We start from the raw sequence: 23341 nt of genomic DNA, 5'->3' as shown, positions 1-23341 counted from the left end.
TGGCTGAGGGATTCTATCCGTTCCCAGGTGAGCGGTTCTGTGTCCCCCTCCTGAGGAGTCAGCACAGGGGCTGAAAGGTGCAGTTAGATACAAGTTTATTGGCAGAGCTGCGGCGGAGTCCTCCCTCTCTCTGGGAGAGCCGAGGGCACAGCACCAACAGAGGGATGGCCAGACAGACCCCCAAACAGACACATGGATGGTGCAGACTCATAGAGACCATAGCACAGCCACACAGGCACAGAGACACACAGGCCACAGCACCAAGACACACACACACACACACACACACACAAAACCATAAGGCTAGAACACACGGACAACGTGCAGGCTTTGGGGCTCCTGCATAGACAGAGAGAGAGCCACATGGGGAGGGGGCCCCTGCTGCCCCCCCCCAGGCTTAGGCACACCAACAGCACAAAGACAGGCAGATCCTCCAGCCAGCCAGCCAGCCAGCCTGCCACACAGACAAATGAACTGCACGGAAAGGAGGCTGGGGGCTCCCCCGAGCACGGGGAGCAGGGACCACAGGACTTCTACACACCCCGACTGCCCTGACTTCCCTGTTCAGCCTGACCCTGGCTCCACTCCCCACACACACTTTGGTCTTGCCCACTGGAGCTGGGGGGTTGGCAGGTGGAAGCGGGCAGAGAGGAAGGGTACGGACCCAGCTCCGTCCCTTCTCCGTGAGCAGGGAGGCAGTTGCTGAGAGTCCAGGGCTGAGCCTGGGCCTGGCAGTGGGGTGAGGGTGCGGCCGTGGCTCAGGCTTGGGGGGGCTCCCTGCAGCGCAGGCACTGGGCCATCTCAGGCTGGTACTGCTCGACCTGCAGGGTAGAGCTGGAGAATCCAAACCGGGAGCGGAGCCGGGATGTGGCTTCAGCCAGGACGGCTTCAGAGTCAGCCGTGGAGTCTGCGGGGGAGTGATAAGAGGCAGCAGGTTTCCAGGGGAATTGGGAACCAGCCAGGGGCCCAGATAAGGATGGGTGAAGGGGACCCAGGGGTTTGCATGGCATGAAAGCCAAGATTGAATGGGAAGCTTTATTTTCTCTATATATTGTATGAACAGTGTAAAACTGTCAAAAAGATCAGACAGACTCATCCCTAATCGACTAGGCTAACACACTAGACCGTCATTTTTCTATTCTCTTCTGCTCTTTGAGTATCAGTATACAGCTGTGTATTTCAGCAGCCATACCACCCGCTTTTCCACGACATTCCAGATGTTAAATATTCTGTTCTCATTGTCCCTCTAGAGTTACCATCAAATATCCTACAAAGTATAATATTTTTGGCATCCAAATTGCATGTCTCTGATTGCTTCTTGCATCTGGAAGAAACTCAAAAATTCTTTGTCAGCTTGTGAGTCACCATATATATTTTAAATAGTTGAACCATAATGTAGCTAAAATTTTATATTCCGCTTTCTCTCTTAGCATTATACCATAAACATTTTCCCTAGTTGCCCTACAGTCTTCATAATCATCAATTTTTAAAAGTTACATGATACTCCACTGAGTGGAGGAGCCGTAATTTACCTAACTGTGCCCCATCACGAGACCTGTAGGTACCAGTGACCTTTTAAAGGGTTGCTGGTTCCCAGTACTACTTCAGAGAGAGTGAAACCTCCCCGAGAGAGAGAGAGAGAGAGAGAGAGAGAGAGAGAGAAGGAAAGAGAGATACAAAAGACAGAGAGATGGAAACATTCGCAGTTAATTCAGACCATCTTTCTATGTTTGGATGGTGGTACGGGAAGGGAGAAATGTTTCTGGAAAGTAACTGGCTGGGGTCAGTGTGGACTCACCAATCGCCAGGTGTGCGGAGGCAACATGGTAAGTAAGCGTAAGGGACCACAGGTGCAGCTCGTGGGTTGCCCGAACTCCTGGCACTGACAACAGGGTATCCCGCACAGGTTCAAACCCCACACTTCGGGGGGTACCTGCAAGCAACACCCACCGTGTCTTATTGCCAGGGCCACTCCTGCCCAGAGGCCAGGACCCCACCTCCCCCATCCTGTACCACTCACCCTGTTGATCCCCACAGTTTACCCCATCCCTGAACCCTCCTTCCACCAATAGGCCTTCTCCCCACACTTTCTCCAGAGAAAACAGAGGCGCCTAGTCCTGGGGTGAGGTCAGAGAGGGCCCCGGGGGGTGGGGAGCAGTGGCGTCTGACTCACCTTCCATGAGGACGCGGAGAACATCTCGGAGGGTGGGAGCGGTGGATCCAAGGGCACAGATGGAGAAGAGAAAGGTGCTGATGGGGTCAGCTGCCTTGTACTGAGGCTGTAGAGAAAGAGAGCTCTAAGCCTGGGAATCAGGGACCTTTCAGAGGAAGACCTAGGGGCATCCTGGACATACAGGACCTGAGAGGCCCCTGAGAACCCTGCTGGGGTGAAAGGACTATAACCCTGGGCCAGGAGTCCTGGGGAGCTGGGAGATGGAGTGGGGTGGGTGGGGGTCCAGGGAAGGAGGGGCTGGGGGGTGGAATTGGGGGAGGAAGGCTGGGGCAGGCTTGCACAGATGGTACCTTGAAGTAGATGAGGATGGAGGCGGCCAGCACCCCAAGGCTCTGCAGAAGGTCCCCCAGCACGTGCACAAAGGCCGCCCGGACGCTGGTGTTCCCCAGGGGCAGGGGCTCCCCGGGCCCCTCCTCCAGCGGTGCATACTCTGCCCCCCTGGACCCGTGGCTGTGGTGGGGCCCGGCCTGGTGCAGCACAAAGGCCATTCTGAGGGGGAAGCAGAGCAGCTCAGCCCAGGTGACCTGCTTCCAGGCTCCTCTGCCCACTTCCACACCTCCTCCTCTCACCTCCCCAGGAGCCCTCTCTCCATCTATTTTCTCCCTATTTTCCCAGTCCCAGGAAAGAGACAATACGGTCCAAGAGAGACAAGTAATGCAGCCTGGGGGCAAGAATACGTGGTGCCAGAGGCGTGGATTCAGATCCTGGCCCTGCTACTAAAGTAGCTATGTGCCCTGGGCAAGTCCCCTGGTCACCTCTTGGGGTCTATCTGATTAACTGTATACCAGAAGCGATACTACCTACCTCATGGGGTGGTTGTGAGCTTTAAATGAGACAGTGCTGATGACAGCCCCCAGCAGGGTGGCCAGTACACAGCAGGCCTTTAACAAAGGTCTTTTGACTCTGAATTTTAGGTCTCTACCCCAGCCCCTTCTCAGGCATCCCTAGAGCAGAGAGATGAGAACAGCATGTGCGTGCTGCGAGTCTGTCCGGGAGAGGAGAGCCTGCTCTCCCATCCTGGAGGAGGAGCCCTCGCCCTGAATCCCACAGGTGCCCGCTCCACACTGGAACGTACAGCAGATTGGCACAGACTGCGACGCTGGCGGTCAGCAGCATGGCACCCCCCTCGATGTGGTAGTCGCTGTGCAGCAGGCGGATGAAGGCCAGGTACAGGAGGATGCCAGTGACCATCCAGAGGGAGACCACAGAGGCCAAAGCCCCCAGAGTCTCTGCAGGGGAAGACAAGCTATCAGAGGGCTGCCCAGGACCCTGAGAGGTACCTTCCGGCAAGACTGTGTGGGTCATCAGACCATGCAGGGGCCTTACCTGAGCGGTGCCAGCCAAAGGTCATGGTGCGGGTGGCTGGACGGGTAGAGAGCCAGAGGGAGAAGAGGCTGCCCATCATGCTGCCCACATCTGCCAACAGGTGGGCTGCGTCAGTCATAATGGCCAGGCTGTGCGCCAAATACCCACCTGTAAGGGTAAAGCGATATATGGTCTGGTCCATTTAGAAAATATCATGCGGTGTGTGTAGAGGCATGGAAAAGAGACGGGGGGACACACACCAAAATGTGAACAGCAGTTTTTCTCTGGTAATGGGATTACACGTGGGTTTTTGGGTTTTTTTTCTTTTCACTCATTCACATTTTCACAGTTTTCACAGTTTCACAGTTTTTCTACAATAACATTTTTTTGACCACGCCGCGCAGCTTGTGGGATCTTAGTTCCCCGACCAGGGATTGAACCTGCGCCCTCAGCAGTGAAAGCGCGGAGTCCTAACCACTAGGGAATTCCCCACAATAACGTATTTTAATAAGAAGAAAATAGGGCTTTTACAAGACCAGTTCATACTGATGAGCCAGCCCTGAATTCCCTTGGTGCTGTCCCTCGCCCTCTCCCACTTCCTGAGTCCTGGGTACCCACCTCCCCTGTCCCAGCCATCCCCACCTTCTCTGCATCTCCACCCAGGAACACTCCTGGGACTCCGGGTGGGAAGTGGCTTAGGCAGGCGTCCGGAGGATGGTGTTGGAGGGACTGCTTTCCGACTTACCGACTACTTCCCCGGCCATGAAGACGCAGCACACAGCACAGGCGGCACACAGCTGCCTCTGTGCCTGCAGCCTCTCAGGGGTGAGACCTGGCTGTGGCAGAGGGTCCCTGTGGCAGTGGTGGAAGGACATCTCCACGGGTTTGGGCTCCTCGGGGAGGGGCTCAGAGGGCTCTGTGAAGAGACTGAGGCAGGCAGCCCAGTTCAAGTTGGGGCCTGGTTCAAGGGCTAACCTGCTTCTCACTCCCAGTCCTGGATCCCCCAGACTGGCTTCATCAGATGTCCCACCTCTCTATCCTTTCCCAAGGCCTTGTGGACAGAGGGCCACAGGAGAGGTGGGGCTAAATGGACAACTCAGATTCCAGCCTCCCTTTTCCTTTCACGTACAGAGCCATGGAATCTCAGAGCTCACATGGAAAGCACCTTAGAGACGTCTGGTCTACCACTTATTAAAGAATTAGAAGTATGAGGTTCAAAGGGGGAAAGGACTTATGGAGGCCACACAGCTAGTTGGTGGTTGAGCTGAGATTAAACTTCAACCAAATCAATTCATTATGATAGGCACCACGAAGAATACAAGTGGGATAGGATATCCTTTCTGACCTCTGGGAGCCTCTGGTGAACAAGACAAATGTGTACCTAAATACTGTGAGATGTAGCAAAAGGTAGCTATTGCCTTAGAGCAATTAAAGCACTATCAGGGCTCCGAGTGACATACTGACTCTAATGAGGAAATCAGGGACACAACTGAAGGAGGCCCCTGAGAAGGGCCTGGAAGGATGGGAAGGATTTTGATAAAGAGGAGGTGCACGTGCCCGGCGAAGGCAATAGGAAGGGGAAGTGGTGTGAAAGTGTGGGGTGAGGCTCAGCACATGGTCCTGGCCTTAGTGCCTCCCTGCTGGACCTACCTCCTGGTGCCTCCACTCCCAGGTCCTTCACCTTCCCTCTCCAAGACATTCAGCTAGACGTGGCCCTTTAAGAGGAGAGCAGAATGCTGGGACCCAAAAAGTCTGAAGTTCCTGGCACAGAGAGCTAATGGCCAGATTCCAGAGCTGGGTTGTCATGGGGAGGAGAGAGCGCAGACTGATGTGGCTGGGATTGGTGGCAGGAGGAGTGCTGGGTTTGGAGTCTGCCACATGTTAGCTGGACCTCAGTGTGACCATAAGCACCCAGCAGAGGCCACTTTAACTGCACAGTGCAGTAAGCCTCCCTGGACAAATGAATGGGGCTGGAGGCCTCACCTGGGGATGCCACAGGCTGAGCTCAGGCTAACAGAGTTTTCAGTCCCTTCTGGCTTAATTCTCACCCCCATTACTACCCAACCTGAACCCCAGGGAGAAGAGAACCTTCCACAGCATAAAGGACCTAAATAGAAAAGTACAGTTCTAGAAATACTTGTGGAAGTGTCACAAGAATACCCTTGAGAGAAAATGAAGGCTCCAGATAGAAATGTGATCACAGCAGTAAAGTGGGGAAGGGCGCCTGGGGCCTTCTGGCTGAGGACAGCTCTGCCCAATGGGCGAATTCAGCTGTGAGGGAGATGGGGGCACATTTGGTGCTTCTAGGGAAAATTCAAGTGCTGGCAGGTAGATTAACTTCTTGGAATCCCCTTCCAAAACTTAGAATCTGGGTGTGTATGATTCCAGGTGTGTTTCCAGAGGAGACGGGAGATGAGGGTGGCTTTGAGATCCATCCTCATTCCTCAATGAGACTACCAAGCAGCGTACACGTACTGAAGCTCAATCTAGTGGGAGAGACAGAAGTGTCGCAAATGACTGACCATGCAAGGAGAAGCTGGGGCCAGGAGGGTTATGAACAAAGGACTTTGGAGCACAGGGGAAGGAGTGACCAACTCTAAAGGGGATGAGGAGACCTTCACAGAGGAGGAGATGTTTAAGAGAAGACCTAGGTAGAGAAAGGAGCTCCAGACACATGGAATGACAATGACAAGATATGCAGCTTGGAGCTTAATTGTGAGGAACCAGGGGAAGGGCTGAGGAGGAAAGTGATGGGCTCAAAGTAACATAAAGGGAGATACACTGATTGATTTAATCTTTCCTGATCTGTGAGATGGATGACCTTGACGATGGACTAGTCTGGGAGGAAGAGAAGAGAGGAGATGGAGGGGTCCAGTACAGACAAGGCCAGAGGCTCCCTGCGCAGAATCTTAGAGACAGGCAGGCAGGTAGGGAAGAGCCTCTTCCAGAAAATACTGCAGGATTTGGTGACTAATGGTCATATGAGAATGAAAACAAGCTGGGAGTCAGAGATGCGGGTCTGAAGAGTAAACAGAGGGTGAGTGGCTTTGAGGCAGTGGGCAAGATGCCTTTCCTGGCCCTGTAAGACACAGCGCGGCCAGGCATCAAGGTAGTCACCCATCAACAGGCTGCTCCCTTTTGTTTTGCATTAACTGGGCACTAAAGAAGCCTCATTGTTGGTGTGTAGGGGTGCGGGGAGCTACCTGCTGTGTGCAGAGAAGGAAAGACAACTTGCTCTCCCTGGCCCTCTGAAACCCCCGACAAGCAACAAATAATACTGAGTAGGGTAGAAGGGAGACTGGCCTGAAGCAGAGTCGAAACGTACATGAAGAGATGCCAGGGCCACAGCTGCCCCCGTCTGCAGTCCTCCGCGGGAGAGATTCCGACGGAAGTCTTCCCTCCCTTCTGCTCATCCACTCCCCCATCCACCCAGGTTTACGGCCCCCATCCAGGGAAAGAGCGAGAAACCCACAGAGGCACCACACCCGAGACAAAGGGAGAGGGGTTGGGAGGAAAAAGGAAAGATAGGGAGAGATGAGGAAAGAGAAAAAGCCGGAGACCCTGTCAAATTCCAGAGATAAACGAACGGTGGGCAAACAGACAAAATGGCCAGCGGAGGTGGCCAGGGAGGGCCTGGCGCGGCCGCTCGGAGGGACAAGGCGGTCGGCGGGCGCCGGGCGCGGGAGGCCGGCGGGACGCGGAGGCGGTTCTCCGGCCGCCCCCGGCCCGCTGTCCCGACCGCTCCGAGCGCCTCATTTCACACCTCGCCGCCCCCGGCCCCGTCTGTGCGTAGCCGGGAATACCCCCGCCGCCCAGACCGCACCTGCTCCTTCCTTACCGCCCCCTCGCTTCCCAGCGGCCGCCCGCCCCACAGGAGCCCGGAAGACCCGCTGCGGAGCCCGGGCCCATCGTCGGCCCGGGTGCCCACAGCTGGCCACTCTGGAGGGGGCGCCCCGAGCCCGGGAGCGCGGAGGGTAGGGCCGGGGGCCTGGGCGGCGAGGGGCTCCTACGACCCCGGAGCAATGCGTACATCGGGGCACCTGGCGCGGACTCCGGCCAGATGGAGGGGCAGTCGCTCGCGGGGAAGTCAGACGCAGCGGGGGCGGCGGAGGGGTCGGGAAGCTTGGGGGGCGGGCCGAGGAGCAGTTTCCCGGGACCGGGAGAAAGAAGGTAGCCAGGAGGAGGCATGTCGGGCTGTTGAGCGGCGGGGGTCGGGGCTGGCTGGGCGGGCCGGAGGGGACAGAACGCAGCGCCACAAAGCCGAGGGGGTCGCGGTGCGCTGGGCCGGCTGGCCGAGAGAGACAACGAAGTGGACGGAAGTCGGAAGGGTGGCGCCCCCCCCCCAGCCGAGGGCCGACCCAGGTCAATCCTACCTCTTCAAACGCAGGCCGCCACCAGCGCCGCCGCCGTCTCGGGGGCTCACCAGGCGAGTGGTCTCAGAGCCCCCCGTGGCGGGAGAGGGCTCCATTTCCCCGCGGCCCCGACCGTCTAGGCCGCACCGAGGTAGGGAGAGGCGTGGCCAACCCCGCGCCAAGTCCGAGCGGTCAAGTCGACCCCTAGACTCCCCGCAGGGCCTCGGGGCCACCACAGTGAAGGGAACTGCGGCGACTGTGGCGCCGGCAGTCCGAACTGCAGATCCCGCGGCTGCTGGAGCCCCGCCCCGCGTGGGGCGAGCTCCCCAAGCCCCGCCTCCAGGCTCCCCAGCCTCTCCCCCCACGCCGAAGCCCCGCACCCGGAGCCCCGTCCCCGTAGGCATAGCCCTATTTCCCGGTGCCGGAGCCAGGTGGGGCGGTGGGAGCTCTCTGCGCCCCCGCCGGGTTCTAGAGAACGCCTAATCTCCATAGCCCACCCCTAGGCAGACCAGCCCCGCCCCTACCTAAGCCCTGCCTACCAGTTTCCAGCCGAGCTCCTCAAGCCTAGGGACCTTCCAACCAATCTTCAACCAAGGGACACCGCCTCGTGCAGGTCCGCGCCAGGGCATCCCACCCCCTCTCCTCACCACCCGTCACCTCGTGGCCCCAGCCTCCCCACACGAAGGCAGAAACAGGTGTGGAGGAGAGAACCAGAAAGAGAATGTGGGGTAAGCAGTGTGACAAATCCGGGAGAACTCCAGGGACTCTGGCCAGAAACCCCTCTGTGGCGGATGTGGGGTCGGAATTCGCGAGCCAAGTCTGCTGCCAAGCACTGTACCGCTCATTATTATTTATTTTTATAGAGACATGGGGCGGACAAAAAGCTTCCAGCTCTCCTTCAATCCATTATTATCCCTATTTTTCGGACGAGTAACAGTCCCAGAGGAAGAAGTGTCCGGGGTCATGCGACCAGTGAATAAAGGACTGGGACTGGAACCCCACCCTCTCTCCCTCCCCGGTTCAGGACGCCACAAGGCGACTGGAGAGAGCACACAGCCGCAGTTTTGTCACTTAGAGGCTGGGGCAGCCGAAAGGAAGAGCGCTCCACTTCTCTGGGGTCACAAGCCCCAGGTTCATGGAGGGAGGCTGCGGTCAGCTTGTCCTTACCTCCAAACCTGTAGCACCTTCCCGGGCATTACTTCATCTTGCCTCATTTTAACTAAAGCCCAGGGGACGGAGTGACTTACAGCAAAGTCTGTGGCTGAGCCTGGAGTCGAAGCTTCAAATGCTCAATGTTCTGTGCCCCTCACATCTGCCACCAGTGTACAATGAAAAGCGGTGGTGACTGGATTGTGCACTCCAAGCTGTGACACTCTGTGAAGAGAAGGATCCGTAGGAGGAGGGGAAAGAGTAAGCATGGATGGGGAAGGTGGAGGGTGAGAGTCGTTAGCTAGCCCAGGCAAGAAACCCATCAAACGCACCCTTCAGAATACCCTGGGCTTCAGAATACCCGTCAGAATGAATTTAGGGTTCTGGTGACAGTCATCTAAGCCCAACATTCTTTTTTTCAGACAATGAGACTCCGTGCGTACTTCTAAAAACAAAAAAAAAAACTGGAGGACGTGCCAGCTAGAGTGGTTGGAAGTGATGGGGTTAACCTGGGAGAGCTTCGCGGAGGAGGTGAGGCTTGAACGGATTAGGCAAGCTGGGCGGCGGGCTGGCTGTTCCGGCGGGGAGAGTGCGGCTTGTGCCAAGGTTTGCGGGCGGCGTGTGCTAAGCGATCGTACTGCGCCGGGAGCGCTGCTGCACGGAAGAACGAAAGGGTCTGCGCGCGCCCTCGGCGCCGCCTCCACCCACGCCCTGCACGGGGCCCGCGCCAGCCTGTTCTCCACACTCTTCCCGCAAGGCCCAGCCCATAGTCCACGCGGAGCAAGGGAGCGAGGGTGGGGGTGGCTTTCGTCCCCCAACCTCCCCTAGAGGCATGGGGCCTCAGCTCCCTCCGTGGGTTATAGCAAGGCGAGAGGGGAAGCCACCAGCAAGGTCACCTTGTTGGTCCGCGTCAGAGCTGGGGTGGAATTCATGTCCCGCTCGCCTATGTCAGGGCCCCGGGCACGTCCCGCCTGGCGCCGTCGGTTTTCGAAGCTCCGTCCGCACTGGGCCTGGGGCATTGCCAATTCTGAGAGCCTTGGAGCTGGGACGTGAGGGCCACTGCTCACTCCAGGGCTCAGATGCGGTAGCCTCGCCCAAAGTGGCGCGGGGCGGGCGAGCTCGAAAATGGGCAGAAACCGCGGGACCCTATGCGGGACGGGGTGTGGGGGGCGGGCTTCTAGGAACGCCTCGGCCAATGACGACAGCAGGGGGACGTGGTAATAACAATGGCTTCCTCCGGGATTTCCTTTCCTGGGCAGCCCGTGGCGCAGGGACAGCAGCCCCGGGTGCCCGGGAGGGGGCGCAGACGCCGGCACGTGCCCGCCCCGCCACTGCCACCCGGCGGGGAGCGAGAAGGCAGGACTGGAAAGGGGCGTCGGAGCAGACAGATAACAGGGCTGCCCTTCGCCTCCCCTCCCTGGCCTTGGAACTCGCTGCCTCCAGAAGTCCAGTGCAACGGCAGGGAGAATACCAACAGTTTCTTTTGCTTGGAAATTTATGCATGAAAAGCCTGGCAGTGAAACAGACAGCTTGCACCTGTTTCTCAAAGAACCATCAAGGCCCTATGAAAATCTTTGCAAAGGGTCCTCTTGAATTCCAGGTCTGAGGAAGGCATTCTGCATCTGGACAGGAGCTAGGAAAACTGTGCAGGAGTTAGAAGGACAGCTGAGGGCTGGTGCCCTGTATGGAACTCTAGTCTTCATTCAACATTTACTGAACACTTATTCCTGCCATGTGCCCTGCTATCCTAGCTGCGGATTCCTGGTGAACAAGATAGACGTGTTCTCTCCCATCCTGGCTTTAACTTGATTGCAAGAGATTTCTATTCTGCAGACTTTGGTTACTGATTTACCCACATGCTCTTACGCCTTCCTCAGATACCAATTTTCCCTAAGGTGAGTCCTTAGTCTACTCTTAGTTGTGGAGGCAGGAAGGCCTGATGTTCCCGAGAGGACAGGTCAGCGCCAGCTTCCAGAGCAGAAGGCAACAGAGCAGCTTAGAAGGAGGCTTCAGGGAGACCCAGGCTGGAACAGTTCATATTGAGAGAGAAGGAGAGCAAAGCCCAGTGCTGAGGTCAGGATTTAGGCTGGGCCAGGGATCTCAGGCAAGATTTGGAATCCAAGGCTATGGGCAAGGGTTAACACTTGAAAGGGCCAAGCTAAGCTGAAGGGTATGCACAGAGGTGTTACCCCTAGAAAGCCTTTCCTGACCCCTCCCACCCCTGGGTGGGGTATGTGCCCTTCCCTGGTGATCTCAAGGCCCACTGTGCCTCGGTGATGTTAGCACTCACCACGTTTTAACAAAATTGTTTACTTGTCAGTCTCTTCACTAGAGTACAAGCTCTCTGAAGACAGATGTTGTCTTTCTCAACACTGTGTCCCCAGCACACCATAGTGCCTGATACATAGTCCTCGATAAAGCCATCCCAGAAAGGGGGAGCTGATTGTCAGAGTGGAAGCAGGATGGAGGAAGCAGGATTTTAGTTGGAGATACGGAAGATGAGGGAAGGCTGCAGCTTACGTGTCACATCCTCAGAGAAGCCTTCCTGACCCCCCAAATCAGCCTAGTGCATGTTATGCATTCTCATTGCACACTTCTTTTCCTGCCTTAGCACTTATCCTACTGTAATTAAATTGTTATTTGGAGATTATTTCTTTTTTCACTTGGCTTCCAGGATACCATAATCTAGTTTTCCTCCTATTTCACTGACTGCTTATTTTCGGTCTCCTTTGCTGGTTCCTCCACATCTTCCCAACCTTTTAACACTGGAATATCCCAGGACTTGGTCACCCTCTTCTCTTACCTTCCTACACTTAGTCCCATGGAGATATCATCCAGTCTCAAGGCTTTAAATACTACCTAGAAACAGCAATAAGCAATGATTATTGAAGCTGGGTGATGGGTACATGGAGAATCATTGTACTATTCTGTTTCTATATGTGTTTGAAAGTTTCTATTAAAAAAAGAAACTTAAAAAATAAATGGCAGCTTATATGATGATTCCCAGATCTCTCACTTGAACTCTGAACTCATGTACCCAAATGTCAGCTTGACCTCTCCTCTTTAATGTCTAATAGGCATCTCAAGCTTCATCAAAAACTGAGCTCCTGATCGCCACCCTTTATCCCAAACCTTCTCTTCCAGCAGTCCTCCCATGTCAGAACATGCGAACTCCATCTTTCCACTTGCTCAGACCGGAAGCCTTAGAGTCATCCTTGACTTCTCTATTTTTACCCCACATCCAATCTGTCAACAAATCCTGCTCCCATCCTTGTCTAAACCACCATCGTCTGCCTTCTTGATTACTTCAGTAGCCTCCTAGGTTGTCTTCCTTTTTCTACCTTTGTTGCCCTATAGTCTATCCTCAATCCGGACTAGGCAACTAGGCCAGATTTCATCAGTCTCTGTCTCAGTATCAGCCAAAGGCCTTCCACTGGCCTGCAAAGCCCTATGCAATCTAACCCTCTCTGATCTCATTTCATGCTACTCCCACCTCACTCCCCAGCCACTCTGGCCTTTGTGCAAGTGGGTCCTATGACATACCCGGTGTGTTCCACCCCAGGGCCTTTGCATTTACTCATCTCTTTACCTATAATACACTCTGCCAGATGTCTTCACGACTCACCTGAGCATCTGCTTCAGGTCTTGAATCAAATATCACTTTTACAGGGACTTCCCTGGTAGTCCAGTGGTTAAGAATCTGCCTTCCAATGCAGGGGACATGGGTTTGATCCCTGGTCAGGGAACTAAGATCCCACATGCCACGGGGCAACTAAGCCCGTGTTCTGCAACTACTGAGCACACGGGCCACAACTAGAAAGCCTGTGAACCACAACTAAAAAGCCTGTGAACCACAACTAGAGAGAGAAGCCCGCGCACCGCAATGGGCGCAACTAAGACCCGATGCAGCCAAAAATAAATAAATAAATAATACAAAATACACACATATATATATATATATATATATCTCACTTGTACAGGCCCTCTCTGCTTATCCTTTTAAAAAGTGCAGTCTTCCCTCAAATTTTTTCCATCTCCATCCCTGCTTTATGCTTCTCCATAGCAACTATTACCACCTAACATACTGAATATTTTACTTATCTTGTTTACTGTCTATCTCCTCTCACCAGAATTTAAGCTACATGATGGCAGAAGTTTTTGTCTGTTCTGTATGTTGCTATATCCCCAGTACCTAGAACAGAATCTGGCAGAGGATAGCACCTAATAAATATTTGTTGAAGGTATAAATGAATGTCTATCTTCCACATTAAGCTATAATCTATGAGAGCCGATTATCACTGTATCCAAAGTACTAGGCATAGAGGAACGATTAATAGATGTTTGTTGAGTAAGTGAACTGATTAATTAAAAGGACAGTTCATGAGGGGAACTGGTGTGAGAGCAATGGTATAGAGGTGAGAAAGAACAGGAATATTTAGGAGGAAAAAAAGACTGATGGTTATGGAAGGTTTACTTCAGGGCAATAGCAGACAATGCATTTGGAGGGATAACACGGTGTCAGATTGTAGATTTCATTGCCATATTTTAAGGGTCGTTTTGCACCCCATAGGCTATGAGCAAAGGAGTGGTAACGATGGTAACATTGCTTTGCTCTAGGAACACTGATCTGGTAACCAGTATCCAGGATGAGACTGGCAGTAGGGAGAACAGTTAGAAGGCTAGGACAACAGTCAGTGTGACATGGAAATCCTTTAACTGAGGCGCTTCAAAGCTGTGGGAGCTGAAAAGAAGGGGACGATGAAAGAGCAATTTTGAAAAAAGAAATTCGTAAGATTTTTTGGCCTGAATTTGGGGGAAATAATGGTCCACAGCCCGCTGATGTTTGGGTTTTGAGCAGCATTATCTTGGAAAGAGTCATAACATTAACGTAAATAGAAAAAGCAAGAGGAACAGCCAGTCTGGGGGCAAGGTCATAAGCTCAGATTTCAGAGTGTGGTTTTGAGGCAATGGGAGACTGGCATGTGGATGTGTCACAGAGACTGGCATGTGGATGACACTAAGCTGAGCTAAAGCAGAGTAGTGCCCGCTGAAGCCACGCCCATAGACTGCATCTCTGAAGTAGAGAGGAGAGAGCAGAAGCAGGAGCTTAAAGACCAAGCCATATAGAATATCCACAAAGAGGAAATGAAAGAAGGGAGAGGAGCCAGCAAGGGACAGGAAACTTATCAGAGATGTAGGAGGAGACACAGAATAATGCAGAGCCCCAGAATTTAAAAGACATGAAGTTGGTGGAGCTGAACAGAAAGGAGAGGAGAGATTTAAGGCCCAAAGTCTCTTCCCAAAGCAGAGCCTGATAGTTTTCACTTCATTCAGTCATACTGCCTGAGATTCTGCCAGTTATTCCTTTTGTGTTGGTTAAGAATTAAGAGGGTGAAGTATTAATAGTTGTTCTCACTATAAGCAGAATTATAGGGTTTTAATTAGATTGCTTTCCACCTAACCCATAGGGATGAGATAATTTTATGGAGGTAATCATTTTTATTAGAAATGTTTAAAGGAGAGGAAGTGAGAGAGGTAATGTTGGAGTTTTGACTGCTTGGGGAACACTGTGGCTATTTTGGAGGGCAGAGGGCACTGGGTAGAGGAATGAGAAAATAGGGTTCTAAGGGGCTGAGAAAAGAATGTAGAAAGGGGATGGAAGGATTCCAATGACAATTTCCAAATCTTCTTAGAGGGAGGACCCTGATTTACCCCCTTCCTCCCAGAGACAGAAGGAAAGCAATTTCTCTCTTCACAAAATTGGGAGGAGACAGGATAGAAAGAATGATGATGATGGTGATGATGACAATGACATAGCATTTACCACATGCCAAGCACTGTTCAGATTAAATATTTAATCCTCTTAACAACCCTAAGAGGCAGAGACTATTATCTCCATTTTACAGGTAAGGCAGGTGTGCCCTGTTAGCCTGCCCTTAGATCTGCAGAGTCTGGGGTTGCAGGGCAGAGAGGACAGGAGTATAAAGCAGCTTCTCTAACTGGAAACCCTCTACCTCCCACCACGAGACGTCTGCCCTGGGGAGGACAGGCAAACAAACGGGGCCAGAGGTATTTTTAGTCACATGTAGTATGTATGCCTTCAACTGGGGGGAGGGAAAGCAGGATATTACCTGACATCACCATGAAAGGAGGTGAATATCAACTACAGATTTGGTCTGTTTCTACACTTAGATTTTAAAGTGGAAAGGGAGCTGGTGTGTATGAGGAGCAGACACAGTATGGACACTGAACTTGGAGTCAGAAGACAGGTCTGGACCTCACAGGTTGACCTTGGGCAGGTTAATCCCTTTCTCTACGCCACACTTTTCTCAATTACAAAAGGAAGGCATTGTATGAGAGTTGTTTCTGAGGTCCCTTCCAGCTCAAAATCTGTACGATTCTAGAACCTGGGGGTTGGGTGTGACAAATTATGATCTCTCTCTCCCACTACATATGTTGGAGAGCGTGATATTTTGGGTATAAATATACCAATGTCTGTCGTCTGTATGTGTATATTCCAGCTATATGACTAAAACTTTAGTTGTTTGTGGATAAATAAGGGATGCTTCTTGGTTTTCTCCAGGAAAGACCAAATGGCTCTGTGACACAGTAAACTTCTAAGATCACTGACTCAACTTATGATGGGAGGGCAAATGATTCCAGAAAAGGTTTGAGTCTGTCATCATTCTTTAGCATGGTTTTTTCAAATTTTTTCCATTTTTTTTTTTTACAACCAAATTTAATTTAGTCTTGACCTCAACCCTGTGAAACAGCACAGGATTTTACAGAAGAGGGAAGAGACTCAGAGATTAAGTGACTTGTCCAAGATCACACAGCCTGTTAGAGCCAGAGCCAAAACAAAGATCTAGGGCTTCTGACTCCTGGCTTGTACGTTCTTCCTAGTTGTGTGCATGGAAAATGGAGTCAAAAAGGGTCTGCTTCTAGGTAAAGGCCAAGTGGAGGCCCCTGGCCAGAGGATGCCAGCTGACCTGCTTGCTCTATTCCCATCTCTGCAGCTGCTGGCTGCAGTGTCATCTCATTCAGAGCGGAGGCGCAGAAGGCTTAAAGATAATGGCTATTTCAAGAGCCACTATGATTAGAATTAATTAGAATGTCAGAGGGCAGTGATAAGAAGTAATAACATTCTGGAGCCTCTGGCAAGATGTGAAAGCTGTTTACTAACTCTTCTCAGAGCCTAATTTGCCGTCTTTCTTGGGCTCATTTCTGTAAAGCAGGGATGGGCTCATACCACCTCCCAGGGCTGTTGTGAGGATCAAAGGAGACAATGAGGTAAAAGTGCTTCAGAAAAGGTACACAAAAGGTACACAAAAGGTACACAAAAGGTACACAAAAGGTACACAAAAGCATGCTTGTTCATTCAACTTAACCAACATTTATTGAGTACCTACAATATTCCAGATACTGTGTTAGGAACTGGAGGAAAACTAAGACAAACAAGAAACAAGGAGCCCAGAATCGCCCTTACTATCTCTCCTAGTGCCTTCTGTCTCTTCTTGTCTCAGATCATATGAGGAAAAGTGGGCTTTGCAGTCCTGTCCAATTCCCCAGCTATCTGCTTCTGTCCCAGGCAATTCTTGCTATGGCCCAAACTCTGGGCCTCCACTGGACCAGCAGAGGGCTCCCTCTGCTATAGTTCATTCAGCAAATCATTAATTCACTTATCATAAGCCAGGCATGGTTCTAGGTGCTGGGGATACAATGGTGAGCAAACATACAAGGTCCCTGCCCTCATGGAGTTCACTGTCTACCGGTGAAGGCAGACCTTAAACAAATCAACGTGAGATAAATATATATTCACAAATCAGGGTGAGGGTGTTAACGAAATGGGGAGAGAGAAGTGGAACTCAATTTAGAAGGACTCTCCGAGGAAGCACAAAGCTGAGAGCCACAAAGGATGAGAAGTCAGCTACGCACGTAGCCTGGGGAGGAGCCCTCCAGGCAGAGGAGTGGGAGGGAACACCGTGTCTTCAAAGAACTGACAGAAAAGCAGTGCAGCAGAGACCAGAGCACGCAAGACAGTGGTACTCCGTAGAGCTGGAGTGAGAGGCAGGGGCCGGACCACACTGGGCCTGTAGACTGAGGTGAGACATTCCCTGTAAATGCACTGCACTTCCAGTGCCTTCTGTTCTCTTCCCAGTGCTGGTAAAGAAATGACTCGGGCTGTTCTAGTTCTGTCCTTCCATGATGGTGACGAAAGGCTGGAGGTTAGTTAGAGAAATCTGGCATAGTACAAACCATCAAAAAATTGTTAGCTTTACCTCCTTTACTTTAGGCGACTAACCTCTAAACTCATCTAACCCAGAACCTATGCACTCAGTGAGGGATACCAAAGATTTTCATCCCCACCCCTACACTGATCACGGATCTACAGAAATAAACTAATTCAGTGGTCGTTGTGCCTGTTGCACATGGACTCTTTAGTTTGCTCAGATGGCTCACATCTTTGGGGTGCAGTATTTACAACTTAAAACCTAGAAGGGAAGGTAAATGTACACAGGTAACAGTAATAAAAGGAAGAGATAATAAGTCACAAGACAGGTAACAGAGAGATAGGACTGAAACAATAAAGTTCTTTCAATTCCATGTTATAGGAGCCATTGAGTGCTCCTTTGTTACAAAAACCAACATCATGAAGTGGTAAATTATAAGGGATGCAAACCTGTAGGAGATCACAGGAATTAAGTAGAAATAGGTGCTCTTATGCCCTGCAAGTAGCATGTAAATTAGGGAGGTAAATTGGTACTTTTGGTAACTTTCTGGAAAGAAAGTTAGCAATATGGATCAAAAGCCTCAAAAAAATTCGCTTTGACCCAATAATTCCACTTCCAGGAATCTACTCTAAAGAAAAAAAAAGATTTATTTGTAGATTTAAAGATAAGAATTTTCATAATAAGGTCATCATACTATCAAATGATTATAAACAATTATCCAATCTGGATTATATAATTATATTATGGTACATCCTCGTGATGTAATAGTATTTAAAGAAAGTTTCTGAAGAACAGTAATGACTTTTGGAAATATTCAAGACATCAATTTAAAGGAACATGCCATCTTAATTACAATATGATAGGATAACTGCTTTTACAGAGGAAGGTGAGAACAATTGAGGGAATGAAGGAAAGTTTCCTAGGAATACTTACATTCGATGTAGGTCTTAAAGCATGTGTAGGAGTTTCCCGGCAGAAAGGAAAAAAAGGACCAAGTGGAGACCCCTAAATTCCGTAAAAGAAGGCTGAGAAGGTAATATACCTCTTGAGAAAGGTTTGTAGCAAACATACCTCTCGTACAGCCACGGTCTGCAAGCGCCGTTATCTTTCCTTAGGTGAGTTGGTGAGCCACGTCCCTGATCGAATGAGTCCCCTCCCACCCGAGAAGGGACGGCCTGCAGGCTGCATCCGCGGGTGCGGTTGGAACCCACACTCCGCAGCCCTTGGCCGCTGGTGCCAGGCCGATCCCTACGCTCAGGCTCCCCGCGAGAGAAATAAGTCCCTCCCAGACCTACCTGCAGCGCCAAAAAGGGACCCCTAGTGTTGACGCAGCGCGCAGGCGCAGTCGGCCACTGGCCCGCTGCCGTGTGAAGTTTCACACCTTGATGGAGGTTGCGTGAGGCCTCCCCGGCTGAAGAGAGCGACTCCGAGGTAGACGCCAGGCTGGGTGGGGGTGAGGGGTCCACACAGAGCCAGAGGGGACCTGGGGAACCAGAGCGTTCCCTCTGAGCTTGTTGCCTTGGTTGTCCCAAGCCGCAGCCTCCCAGGCGCTCCCCCGGCCCTCTGGGGTCCTGCTCGCTGCTACCTCTCTGGTCTGCCCCACAGCTCGTCCTTTATCCCTTGATTCACCCCTCTGTTCTCCCTGAGGGACAGAGGTGGGAGGGTTTGAGCGGGGAGGTTAGGAGGAAGAAAGCGTCTGGCCTAGGTGCAAGCACTGCCTCCCGGCCTGGCTTTTGGACGCCTGACTTCTCTTAGGCAGCGCAGGGTTTCGTCTGACTTGCTTCTCCCTTGGGAATTGGGGATCGCCATGATTCCCCACCCAAGCTGTTCAGGGGCTGGGGCCCTGCTGGTCTTTCAAACCCAGTAATGAGCTTGGACAGGCTCGGGGCTGTTTACTTAAGGTACCAGTAGCTCTGGACAAAATCGATCTTTATGCAGGGTTTAGACCTCCTTTGGCTTTACCTCTGTAGAATGCGGGGTGTCTGGAGGTCTGTGCATCTGAAGGACACTGGGAAATGTGAGGAGAAGATGTTTCCTCTTTAAAATTCGGAGGTCTTGTCACCTGCACTCTCCTGCTAGTCACAGATGCCAGTCACTGTTGTCTTATACTTGTCCCATTGTAGCCACTTACCTGCCTCGCCCCTGAAGGCGATGAGCTTCCTGTCACTGGAAGTTCGCTTCTCTGTGGCCTCACCTGTGGAAGTTCTCACAAATGCTGCTTCTCCTCTGACCCAGATCATGGCTCACGTGGACAAAGCAGCCCGCCCGTTGTCCAAAACTGGATCAACCCTCTATGCAGTGCTGGAACTTAAGAAGGGTGCTTCACCTGAAGACGTCAAAAAGGCCTACAGGTTCAGACATCAGTCCCTTATTGAATCCTGCAATTCTCCCCCTTGAACCCTTTTCCCTCTACCTTGCTTTCTGACCCATTTTTAAATCCCCAAGCCTTCACTTTGGGACCAGGTGGGGCCATCATCCTCTTCAGTGTGACACAAGAAGGAATGTAGACTTGGGCTGCGTGCCTCCATCCTTTGTACCACATCTCATGCATTGTTTTTTCACCATCTAGAGACCTATCCCTGTCATTCACCCTAACCCTCCCTCCCCAGCCATTCCCATCCTCTCCCCACCCTCCTTTGGGTATTGCTTGGGTAGGAGACTGGCCTTGAAGTATCATCCAGACAAGAATCCAGGGGACCCTCAAGCAGCAGAAATTTTCAAGGAGATCAACACAGCCCACTCCGTACTGAGTGACCCTAAGAAGCGACAAATTTACGACCGGCATGGCTCATTGGGAATATATATATACGACCACTTTGGCGAAGAAGGCGTCACATACTATTTTACGCTGAATAGCTGTTGGTTCAAGGTACACAATTCTTCCTAGTCTCTTAAGAATAAGGAAGCAGGGGCAACCCTCCTCTATTAGGACAGCTAATCCCCCTCTCCTAGGACACGTGCTTCTGTTGTCTCATATAGCAGGTGCTGGAAGGATTGAGGGAGGGGAGCTTGAATGGAAATACACAAGAACTGCCGGACTGAAGCCATTCTTTCCCACCTTTTAGACGCTTGTGCCGGATTGAAGCCATTCTTTCCCACCTTTTAGATGCTTGTCCTCCTGTGTGCTCTGCTTACCTGTTGCTGTTGCTGCTGCTGCTGCTGCTTTTGCTGTGGAACACTTAAGCCACCACCCGAGGAAGCAGCTAAGAAAAAATATGAGCCGAATGTCCAGAATCAGCCTCCAAGGCCAGGTGAGAACCACAGGCAGGGACTGGTATGAGAGCTGGAATAGGGGTGCAGGAAATGGTTGGGGGTGAAACTGTGAACTCCCAACTATGGGAGTCTCAAGTCAGTATTGGGGCAAAGTGAAGAAAGAGAAGGGGATACACTTGGTTTCTGAGTTTGTTTATGCCACACACTGACAGTTTGAATGTGATGTTGGCCTCCTATGACTGTTAAGCTTAACGAATGGGGTGGAAGTTAAGGAAAAGAATGGGGTGGGGGACTATGCCTAGAAAAGGCAGTAGTCGAAGACAAGTTAGAGGACGCAGTTCTTTGCATTTACTCAAGAGAAAGGTAAAGTGCCTGAGATTATCCCCCTTATTCACACCAGTGCCACCTAGTGATGTGAATGCATAACTGCAAGGCAACCATTTTTTCACCAGTGGACTAAAAACTTGTTACTAAATACGTGTTTTTCAAATTCCATCACAGGACACAGAGAACATTTTAGAAGAGGGGAAGATAATTCTAGTGATGATAATTATTAAAAGATGAAGAAGAGTGAGGTATGAAAACTGAAATGCAGCAATAATTAAAGGGTAAGAAAGAGAAGGTTAGACACTAACTTCAGATGAGTCATTAGTGGAAAGTTTATATCTTTATAGTATGGACTACAGGTATTTGTATCCTTACCTATAGGGGTTGGCTTTAAATTCTGGGTGATCATTCCTTCTGGTTAATAAGATGCCATCTTCTTCTGCCCTTAGGTGCTGACCCAGTGAGGGTGCCTTCTGCTGCCCAGTCCGCTGGACTCGGTGAAGAGAAGAGCAAGTAGCCCTGTCCTGACATTGACCCTGATTTTCCCCTCTACTTGTAAGACTCCCATCTTCAGAAGCATCGATGGCATCCATCCCAGTGAGGATGCCATCTTTGTACTTGATGGTATAACTGACCCTGGCCATACAGGGTCACCCAGCTATTCTTCTTTTTAGCTGCAGTCCCAATTTTAGTCTGTTAGAGAGCAGCCCTCGTATCCCTACCCTTGTGAGGTCTTAGGCAGTGATGACAGTCTTTTCCTGAGCGTTCTTTTTCCTGTGCTTTTCTTGGGATTTGAGCCAATGTCAGCTGGTAGGGTCAGCCACTTGCGATATCTCTATCAGGATCCCGATAGCCAAGCTGGATGGATCCTGTCCTGGAGCTGCCAAAGCAGCTAACCCTTCTTTGTTGCAGTTCTGTGTACCAAGAACTCTGAGTGTCAGCCACGTTCCTAAGCGAGTACACCTTTCTGGGGGCTGGTCTCGTCTTCTTCGGTGCCCATGCCTTTGGCATTGCCAGCCTCATTCCATACCACATGAGACAACTCAGGAAAAATATCAATCCATTTGAGGCTTAGGGGTAGTTATCTCACCTTTGGATTCTCCCTGGACTGCGGCTGCCAGCATAGCAACCATGAGCAGGGCGCCTGTGGGTTGACTGAAGTTCACACCTCAGTGCCTGCCTGCCTCCGTCCTTTTGACCACGTCTTATGCAAGCTCATCCCTATGTTTTGTTCTTAAAACTGGGGCATGAAACGTGTGATAGGGTAAAGATTGCACTTTTACAGACCCTTTCCCCATGTGTGCCTCATCGCACTGTCTCTTTGGTATCCTCATCACACCATTTCTCGTCTATGCAGGGTCAGAGTCTAGTAACTCCTCAAAGTTCTCTCTCCTGACTGGGAGAGGGGCTAAGGGATGTCAGTGAATAAAAGAGCTTTTGTCCAATCCCAGTGCATATGTTGGGCCCCAAAAAGACAAATTGTGCCTGGGATAGAGAAGAAGTAGGAGAAAAAGATAGAGGGCCAGTGTGCACATCTGAAACCAGCCTGCCTTGGAGAGCAGGAGTCCAGGACAGCTGTGGAGCTGGGGCAGAGGCTTCCCAGAGCCTTGTGATGATGACTTTGTCAGTGCTCTAAAATTTCCCTGGAGACTGATACCCCTGGTGCCCGAAATAGGTCCCTGGCATTCAGGTCCTTTCTGCCCTGCTCAGCTACTCACAATTTCCTAACAAATTTAAAGTCCTTGGAGTGGCTCCAGTGATGTGTTCATGGACCAGAATCCCACACTTTCTCAGGGGCTTGCTCATGAGGTAGTTCCAGGCCCTGGCACACCTGCCAGCTCCAGCCTCCTGGGCTTCTTTTCCTAGGCGGATATAAGAAAGGTCTGGGCAAAACCAAAAATGGGTCCAGAAGTGTTGAACCAGAGCCTCTCTCTCATCTCTGGTGCCCTTGTTCTGAATCACAGGGTTCAGAGGAAGAGGGCCAAGGTCACTGGCTAAGCCTCAGAGGCAGAAACTTTCACTGACTCTAGGTCTGGCAGGATCTTTCCTCCCACCCTGAGCCATGGATGGTACCTCTCATACAGGCCGATTCAGATTCTGTGTCACTGCCCTGGAAGAGGGGCCCAGGCCAGAGCATGGGGGTCAGGGGCTTACAGGAGCCCCCTAAGAGCCCCTTTGCTGTCCTACCTTCCACCATAAGCGGTGAAGCTCACCCCGCCTCTTGCTCAAGGGAGTCACCGTTCCTGAGTGAGTCAGGGTCACTCGGTGACAGCTGTGGCTCGCCTTACATGAGCTAAATTGGGAGCTGGAATGTCACACACAGATGCCCCTTGTTCCCCACCCCCACGTTAAAAAATAATCTCCTCTCTGGGGAGTGAGAGACAAACAGTGCCGCCCATAGAGTGGACAAGAGTGGTTTGGGAAACAAAAGGAGAAATTCCCAGGGACAGAGCCGTTCAGGGAGGGAGGGATAGAAAAAGCTACGTGTGCCTGGCTGGGGTACAGAGGAGAGACTCAAAGAGAGACACAGA

At 51.5% G+C, this 23341-nt stretch overlaps 2 protein-coding genes across 3 annotated transcripts; one reads left to right on the top strand and one right to left on the bottom strand.

Moving 5' to 3' along the window:
• Window positions 1-71: 71 nt before the first annotated feature.
• SLC30A3 (solute carrier family 30 member 3) lies at window positions 72-9260 on the bottom strand. Of its 2 annotated transcripts, none has more exons than XM_027113580.1 (8): window positions 7912-8204; window positions 4284-4465; window positions 3560-3706; window positions 3309-3462; window positions 2524-2722; window positions 2174-2279; window positions 1799-1933; window positions 72-907 (listed from the first exon to the last, which is right to left on the bottom strand). In XM_027113580.1, the coding sequence occupies exons 1-8, from the start codon at window positions 8004-8006 to the stop codon at window positions 759-761; spliced, it is 1167 nt and encodes a 388-aa protein (XP_026969381.1). In that variant the 5' UTR covers window positions 8007-8204; the 3' UTR covers window positions 72-758. The 2 variants fall into 2 exon arrangements, with proteins under 2 accessions (XP_026969381.1, XP_026969382.1); XM_027113581.1 differs by lacking the exon at window positions 7912-8204 and adding an exon at window positions 9138-9260 and having other exon boundaries at window positions 79-907.
• On the top strand, window positions 8427-23254 carry DNAJC5G (DnaJ heat shock protein family (Hsp40) member C5 gamma). Its single transcript, XM_027113582.1, is given in 7 exon segments — window positions 8427-8618; window positions 9462-9570; window positions 19506-19621; window positions 19880-19897; window positions 19899-20139; window positions 20377-20521; window positions 21260-23254. Coding segments are annotated over 6 exon segments (621 nt in total). The 5' UTR covers window positions 8427-8618; window positions 9462-9537; the 3' UTR covers window positions 21328-23254.
• The last annotated feature ends 87 nt before the right edge of the window (window positions 23255-23341 follow it).

The sequence above is a fragment of the Aethalodelphis obliquidens genome, unplaced genomic scaffold (genome assembly GCF_003676395.1).
Source record: "Aethalodelphis obliquidens isolate GAN/ISIS:26980383/991018 unplaced genomic scaffold, ASM367639v1 scaffold12, whole genome shotgun sequence".
In the NCBI taxonomy this organism is placed as follows: domain Eukaryota; kingdom Metazoa; phylum Chordata; class Mammalia; order Artiodactyla; family Delphinidae; genus Aethalodelphis; species Aethalodelphis obliquidens.
Note: the sequence above shows the minus strand (reverse complement) of the source record. Positions and strands in the feature narration are given on the sequence as shown.